This window comes from Gavialis gangeticus, unplaced genomic scaffold, assembly GCF_001723915.1.
Source record: "Gavialis gangeticus isolate Ggan-Ray unplaced genomic scaffold, GavGan_comp1, whole genome shotgun sequence".
NCBI classification, from domain to species: Eukaryota; Metazoa; Chordata; order Crocodylia; family Gavialidae; genus Gavialis; species Gavialis gangeticus.
Genome location: NW_017729004.1, coordinates 48,405,402 through 48,414,218, shown reverse-complemented (window position 1 = coordinate 48,414,218; position 8,817 = coordinate 48,405,402). Strand labels below are relative to the sequence as shown.

General features: G+C 41.4%; 1 protein-coding gene across 1 annotated transcript in view; it reads right to left on the bottom strand.

Annotated features, from left to right (window-relative positions):
- CUBN (cubilin) overlaps positions 1-8,817 on the bottom strand; it is a 321,538-nt gene that overhangs the window by 11,588 nt on the left and 301,133 nt on the right. The window contains exon 60 of the mRNA XM_019508344.1: positions 251-456. Within this exon, the coding sequence (XP_019363889.1) occupies positions 251-456 (206 nt within the window). The remainder of the gene's footprint in view (positions 1-250; positions 457-8,817) is intronic.

Below are 8,817 nucleotides of genomic sequence, written 5' to 3'. Positions count from 1 at the left end.
TTAATTGCCCCTTCCCCCCCCCCCCCCCCATCAAATTTCCAGACCCTTGGGGGACCCCATGTGCCATATCACACAAATCTGTGGTCCAGGAGTTTTGCACCCTGATCTCAGCTATTGAAGAATCCTGATGATTTAAAAGCAGCAATTAGCTTCTCAATTAAGTTCTTCCTCTACTGACTAAATTTTAATTGTAGGTCCATTGGTGGAAGGTGTAGATTGTCTGTCTTGATTAGAATGCTAATTTTCTTACATTAACATAATCATATCGGCAACTTTGAGCTGATGGTGCTTCAAGAGAAAATGTGGTGAAGGTGAAGTTGATCTGCTTGTTTATAGGAGCAGCTATGATCCACACACAATCCAAATTTTTGTCATATCTGCCATTCATGTCAGAATCTGGAGAGCCAAAGCTGTAACTGGAATTGGTCAGATAACCACCACAGCCGTGCTGAGGTCCTGTTAAAGAAGCAAAAACAATTTTAAGTTACGATAGTTATTTACATGTTCACTCTTATTTTAATTTAATGTTCCAGGCTTTTCTTTCATTCAGAATAGCATTTCATTGCTTATCTCAGGGCTGTTGAACTTTTGGCTGGGGCCTATATGTCCCATCGGCTGTACCAGCAGTGGCTGCACTCAGTAGGGGCTGTAGTGATAGAGACCACAAGGCCCCCAAGCTGTGCCCTGCATGCAAGGGAGGTCCCCCCAATACCTGCTGTGCAGGGTGGGTGGGCATACAAAATCCAGGTGCCCCTGCATAGTAGTTTATCTCACCTGCAGCTCCCTCAGGGTTTCCCCATGACACTATACCACTCTCAGCTGCTGCATCCCGCAGCACTGTGGATTGCATGCTGTGCTGCCCCATCCCCTGCGGCTGGGTTAGGTAGTGGAAGTGAAGGACAGGTGACAACATGTGGCCCCTGGGCTAACTAACCCCTTACAGGCTGCTTGCAGCTCACTAGCCGCCAGCTGGACAGTGCTGCCTTATCTCACAAGGCTATTGAGAAAACTATATGAATGGTTAAAATACTTTTAAAAAGTGCTAAATAAATGTGAATTATGTTTAAGGATAGAAAATTGAGTTTAAGAAGGCAAGTCACTGACATAGACAAAATAGATTAAATCATACATTTCCCTGATCTTCTTTAGCCGCATAGGAAAAGCCATTAAAACGCCCATGAATGAACTGAAACTTGAGACAGGGAAGAATTATGATGGGATGAGTCAAACTCTTCAGCCATTTGAAAATGCTACCCAATTGGAACACAGTAAACAAACAAACAAATAAATGACACTACCCAAACACAATAAATACATGAAAAATGCCACCCAATTGGAACACAGTAAATAAATAAACAAATTTGAAACTATCTGCTTATCTTAAGAGGAAGTAAAATGATTATTGTTGCCGTGGATTTTAGAAAAGAAGCCAAGGCTTTCAAACAAGGTTAATAAGTTTTGATTGTTGAATGTCCAGTTAGAGAATTCTCAAAATCCCCAGATTCTCAGAGTGCTCAGCACTGAAAACCAGGCCTACCACTGAAATCTCTAGTTAGGTACCCAAAATCACTAGTCATGTCAGAAAATACTGGGCAAGGAGTTTTGAAAAAAGGAAGCAAATGATAGTTTCATAGTTTCTAGTTTCTAGATAGAGGAGAGAAATGTAGATAGAAGTGTAATGAATATACACGTAACGATAATTCCTTACAGCTGCTAAATTCTAATTTAAGGTGTGGCCAGAAGCAGTATTTTTTTCATCTTTTATCTGACCCTACAATTCTCTGTGCAGTAGGGGGCACCATGTCTTTGACTTTGAAAATCCAGTGGACAATCTAGTTATTTGTACATCACGCCCATATTTCTGGAGCTAATCCAACCTTGTTTGATTTTTTGTAAGGCCCTAGGTTCATATGCAGACAACTCATTCAAAATGCTCTGATTTCCAAAATACTAAGTTTCAGGCAGACTTGCTGCTCACTTTTAATTAGCTCTCTAGATAGGGGTAATAGATAATAAGCCCTCGGATCCAGTTGTCAAATTTTTGGTTACCCAGATTTGAATATTTGGTCCTGTAATTTATTAAAACTTGCTAGATTAGATAGATTTCTGTTTGTGATGATCGTTTATAACCTGAAACACTTTTATTAACTTCTAATCCTAAATTACGTGTAAAGTATAGGTTATTTGCAGGGACATTTGCTAGCATTTGGCATTCTGGTTTCCTGGGATTGGATCACTTCATTTTGCTGGTTAAAATGTATCATCTGTTAAAATCTTAGGCCACCCTCTGCTTTCTGTGGGGATTCTCATCTAGTTACCTAACTCATGCATGAAAATATATTGAGTCTTGTTAATGATTCTAATTTAGACTGAATGTTACAAAGAGTGCCTGTACACTACAGGCTGTGGGCAGTGAGTGTCTGTCTGCTGTTTCTCACAGTGAATGTTTGTATAATAATTAAGCAAAATAATCCATAGTTATGGATCAGCAGCCTGAACATTGTTTTGGAATCTCATTTGCATATGTAACATCTGCCTTTTTGCCCATCAGAAGTTGTCTTAACTTTGACACTGATACAATTAAAACCATATAAATATGGGCACCACCTGAGTTACAGTTACAAAACTTAAATCAGAAGTAAAATGAGGCCCAGAGGATTGCATCAGCAATTGTGTCAGTGGCAACATCATTCTGCAAAACTGCAATAACTACATCAGTGAACTCAAATTAAGGTCATCTTGCTATTCTCTCTGAGGCAGAAAAATCTCCATTTAAATAAGATGTTATAAGGAAGGTTCAAATGCTTCAGTGGTTTAGGTTTTTTTTAAAAAGCAACAAGTAACAAGCAGAGAACACACAATGGAACAGAATGAAAAAAAATCAAACATTAGCAGGATCCTGTCCAGAGACTTGGACACATCCAGTAAAATGTCAGAAAACTGGAAAACTCTTAAAGTAACTTTGTCGCCACTGCAGAATTTAGAAGAAAGATGTGGGAAATGCAACCATTTAATTCTGTTCAATAAAGCATTTGTACAACAAGCAAATTGTCCAAGAAGAGAATGCTTGTGGGCTGGAGTGCTGCTTTGCTATATTCTTTTCAGTGTTAGCTCTTGTTCAAGATAAACACAATCTATTCAAATCAAGTCTATTAATGCTATTTCCTGCCAGGAGCTGGGCACTCTGGACTTCGTCCATGAAATCATTTAAGCATATGATCAACATCAAGCAAGCAGACATCTGACTGAAGCCTGAGAAGCAAAGATTATTAGTGCAGAACTAGTGCTACATTAGCTTGACTATATCACTTCCAGGTCTGCGGTTAGCTTGCACAAGGCCTGCATGATTCTGCTTCAAGCTACAGAGATGTCAGATAGCTATCCCATGTCAGGCCATCTCATAAAGCTCCTCCCCTTCACAGTTAGATCTGGTACCACAAAAGTCCTCAGTATGTGTTAGGGCTGCCTTGGGCCACAGTTATTAGTTTCCCTTTTCTGGGTGCTGGGTTTTTGCTTGTAGCTGTGTTGGTCTAAGGATATAGGCAGGCAAGCTTCTTTGGGAAGATGGGATTCTATCTATCTATCTATCTATCTATCTATCTATCTATCATTCTTTGGGTAGGTGTGATATCATAGATACCCAAAGAACCTTGCCTGCCTTTTCTGGGTGGGAACCAGAAACCTGGGTTCTTCTAGATTCACCACTCTCATCAATAAAAGATGCTTGTATAAACACAACACAGAAAATAAAACACACGGATGCTGCCTGTGTGTCTACAACAGCAAAAACTGTGCTGACGCAAAGAAGTAAAAAGGTTAAGCTCCAATTAAAGATAAATTCAGTCTGGCTAGAATAGCTGATATAGCTTCTGTGAGGAGATTAAATTAAATTAACATTGATATGATTTACAATTGAGAAACCTCCTTTTCTTCAGTAGCATGCAGATATTTAGTTTTCCATACCAGTTTTGAGACAAAAATAGAAAATTATGAAATATTATTAGTGATAGGTAGAATGAAAACTAAGATCCTGAATCAAGCCAAATGAAGAGCTCTGCTGGTTTAAAAATCTATCTGTGCTGGGCTTCTTTTCAGCACAATTCACTTTCGCCTCTAAGCATGATGTATAAAAGTTAACAGAACAATAGTTTTATTACAGAATAGTAAATCCTTACGAGGAAAGACCTGCAAGCTAAGATACTTTTGTTTCCAATTACTTTAGGAAACAAAAACTCACAGTTAGAGATAAACATTTTTGCACTGCACTGAACTGCTTTTTACCCAAAATCCAGCTGCTCATTATGATAATCACCACCATTGATTCCTACCATCAAAATGTAACAATTGCACCATATTTCTGAAAAGAACCCCGATTTGGGAGGTCAACAATCAGCACTTGATAGCTATGCATTGTCCTGCTGACACGTTTAGCTGGAATAGGGCAAAAAAGAATAGAAAGTTAGGCAAAACTTCAGGACTGGGAAACCTGTTGGACTATGAAAGCAGAGGAAATCCCATCATTTGGGATATACTTAAATAGTTTGGATAAAAGCGATAAGAAATGTACTTTATAGATCAATACTGCACTGACAAGTAGGGGCAATGCGTAATATAATATCATGTTCCTACTTCCAACTGCTGACTCTAAATCAAGCAAAACAAAACAAAAAAGATGAAGTTATCATTAAGCAAACTCTAATCATTTCCTCTATGACACTAGCATATACAGAATTGGGGTGAGGAAGAATCTTTGTAGCTGTGTGTCTTTGAAACACAGAAATTGGTAAACGCTAACATTTATTCTGCTAAAGAGGCATTAAAATCTTCTAATTTTTAAATATCTTAAAAAAAGAGCAGCAGGTAGCTAAACAGATGGCATTTTAGAACACAAACATTAATATTAATGGAAATACTTTATTTTCTTCCTATCAGGTAACACTAATACCACAATTTCTCTCAGCCGGATTCAAAAGCAGTGTTGCAGTTCTTCATGGGGAGTAATCATAATACATTCAATTTTCTATATTACAGGAATGTTACATATTTATCCTTCTAATTTCTAGATCACATTTGACACCACTTAACATTTCTGGCCACTATGGACTTAACCCTGACCTGAATTAAGCCAATGTATTTATAGATTAACTCTACTGCAGTCAGTGCCTTTCTAACCATTCTTCAGCACTGGCAGGTGCTAACAGGCATACCTGGCTGCCAGTGGAAATTTTACACACTCCTTTAGGATGGGTTTCAAATATCCATACTCACTCAGTAATTGTGCAAGGATGAAAAGGATTATAGGAAATTCATATACCTAGGACCTGTCCTAGAACCTATGAGGAAGGGTTTCTAAACCCCAACAGCCTCAGATTTAAAAGTTAGTTGAAAAGTTTGATAACGCTGGAGCCAACTTGATCCCCTTCATACTACAACATGAATGTTGCAGCAGATCAATTGCAGACTGACTTGCACCCCAAAACCAACAACAGTCCATGAACAGGCTCTAAAAAGCACAAGATTTCTCTTGGTCACCTGCCATTAGCAACACTGAAATGGGCTCTGGGAGCAGGAAGGGCATTCTGCAAGCCAGGATGACTGAGCAATTACATGCTGTGACATTCAGGTCTGCTGAACCCAATTCTGCTTTGTTAGAACATAGTTTGACAAACTCAGCTAGAGACAGCTCAGATTTGTGTTTTCAGACTGCTCACCAATCACTAGTATAGCAACCCAAGCATTTTCTAAGCCAGCTCTGACATAATGCTGTAGAACTGTAGCAGACACTCTATTCCACCTGTTTCTGTGCTGTGCTTGTGCACTGGGTTCGTATACATCCTGGCTTCATACTAATATTTTCCTCAACACCATTGAAATGTATTAAGTAGCAGTATTGGAGTGTCGTTGTAGCTGTGATGGTCCAGGAAATGTATGAGAGGTAAAGATTTTTTTGTGATATGTTTTACTGGTCCAACTGCATACAAAAAATTCTTACCTAATTGCATTAATGTATTTCCTGGCTTCATAACTAGCCAAAACTTTGTCTATATCACACACCAGATTTCTTCTCAGTCAGAAAATTTGACTCAGCATTTTTTCTCCATCTTTATACAGAAGCAATGAAGGTGAGGGGTTAGATGTTCAGGTGTGGTCATTGGTAGTCAATATATATCAGATGAACATTTGTTCTCTGAGTTTGAATTCTCTCTATTCTGTACCCTTTCCCTCTCCTATGTTCATCTTACAATTACAAGCTTGTTATTGATGACTGATGACACATGACCATGAGGGATTTATCAGCCGTCCTAATTGAGTAGCCAATAATTTCTTTTTGAAAATGTTTTAATCTGCTCAGCATTAATCCATTTAAAGAGGCAGTGCATTTTTGTTTGTTTTGTGAGAAGAAATGGATTGGATCCTAGATGACAGACATTTCATAGAGGCATATATACTGCTGAGCTAACAGGCAACTCTGTGTGTTGCAGAGGTATTTAAAAATATATTTCAACAGTACAACCAACTAATAAAGTTAAGCTGTCTATCCAATGCACGCTTAGCAGCATTTATTTCTTGACACATACTGCAGTTACAAAACACTGCTAAGCAGTATAGAAAGAGTTAATTAATTATAAACCAGTATTATATCAGGGTGGTCAAACTACAGCTCTTGAGAAAGTTTAAATGAGGCTCCGAAGAGAGAAGTAGTTTTATAAAAATAATCTCTCTGTGTTTATTATTTTCTATTTTGATTTTCTTCAGTTCTTACTTATTGCTTATTCTACAGAGTCATGTCAACAACTATTACTTGAGATGGCACACTGCATTCAGATAATTGAGTCAGGGGCATGCACCTCTTGAAAGCTGTGCGTCCTGTGATTCTTGCCTGTGTCAAGATTTTGGTTGGTGGCCAGAACAGTTAGAAAGTTTCTCCACTCCTATAGTATAAGGTGGTTGAATACAGGCAGTTAGTGTTCTATATAGTAAAGATCATTCTAACTAAGGAAAAGAGTTATGACATTTATTAGCTATAGTTATAGGCAAGTTATTGACCTGTTGGATTGCATGAGACTCTGGTAACAGGTAGCTGATTAGTACAGTGTAGTACAGGAGAGGGCCATGGGGCCCGGCAGCCCTGTGCCCAACCAGACTGGGACATGGGGACATAAGTTCACATGATCTAGCCATGCCACGGAGTTACCCGATTCTTTCCTGCCATGACTTGATGTTGGAAGATATTTTATTGGAGGATGTTCAGTTCCACTGCAGGGTTGACTTGGATGCACTGGGCTTAGCTCTTCTTTGGGGCACCTCCCCTACACCCCGTCCATGTGCCATCCATATATTAAAGCGTTGATCTCATACTTGAGTTTTGCCAAGTGATGTCTTCCTTTTCTACAATGTTGTACATTCATGGTGGTTGTAAGCCTGCTTCTAATGTATGACGGCCGCTTTGGACTTACCAATCCCCTATCAGGGCATCGGGCATGTAAGAAGAAATAAAAAGCAACACAAAATAGGCAACTTGGAACTTAGTTGAGTTTCTCAGCCTTCTTGGCCTTGTAGCTTGCCAGTGGAGTCCTCCCACGCAGCATGTTAGATTCTAGAGGGCCATAGAGGTTCTCCTCTCTCCTTGCAGGGCCCATCTTCTTTCTCAAAAAAAAAAGAAAAAAAAGAACTGACTGCTAACGACATTGGCTGGGTTCGGCTCTCTGTAGTGCAGGGCCGAGCCCTGGGGCTTCAGCGTCAGCCCCCTTCCCAGCGTCTCCTGGAGGGTCAGATCACCACCTAGGCTGCGGGTCTCTCTCAGCTGTGAGCAATCAGGCGGACCCCGGTACAGGAGCACAGTTTAGCCTGTGCCTTTCCCTTTAACCTGGCTTGGTGCTGGCTTCTCCCATCTTCAGCCCCAATACCAGGGCTCAACCCAAACATTCCCTACCGGCAAAGCCAGCCGTAAAGAAAAGAAAAAGAAACAGGGCCTTAATTGGAGTGTGGCCACTTCTCTTGTGGCCGCCTTGTTTTCTGGCGTGGTTTCCAGCCAGCTCCTGCTACTTCTCCACCATGGGTTTGAAGCCAATGTTTTCCTGGCTTACTGAGGCTCCTCCAAGCTTCCTGGTAGGAAGCAAGCTGGCTTTCCCTTCCACAGGTCTTCTTCTCCAGTGTCTCAGAGTTCCCGCACTGCTGCTCCCCCAGGGAGCAGGTCATGCCCATCTCCCGCTCTCAGCAGGATGCCAGAAATACTCACACAGCTGCAGGGCAGTCCAATCTGGACTGAACAGCTGCAAATAAAGCACAGCTCTTGCAGTGCCTCTCCATCTCCCATCATTGCCGGATTCAGTAAGGCAGGTAAGTTTCTTTCTCCAGATGCTGTGGGTTTGAATAAGGCTTTTCTCCTCTCTTAACAACCATTTATTAAACATATCTTAATAACGTATTTGTGGGGGAGGAAGGGAGCAGGAGGCCCCCGAAACCCCACTCTCCAGAGCTAACCAACCCAGGTTACGCCCTGCGGCACAAATTGCCGGGGCGGGAACACTCATCCTACACAGGTGCGTCCGGAGAAGAGGCCCCAAGGCAGTTCCGGCCACTACAAAGGGGACGCCAAAGGCAGCTGGACCAGAGGAACCGGAAGGTAGTGGCGGCGGGGAGGAGGTCGTTGGGAGCACCCGGGCATGGAGAAAGGCAGCCGGCAGGCACAGGAGGACCTTCTGGGGCAAGGGCAAACCCCAACGGGACCCGGGAGCTGAGGAGCAACTGTCCCAACGCGGACACTGACTGCTCTAAGCCGGTGAGAATGGCTCGGCTTGGCAAGAGCCGGCGAGC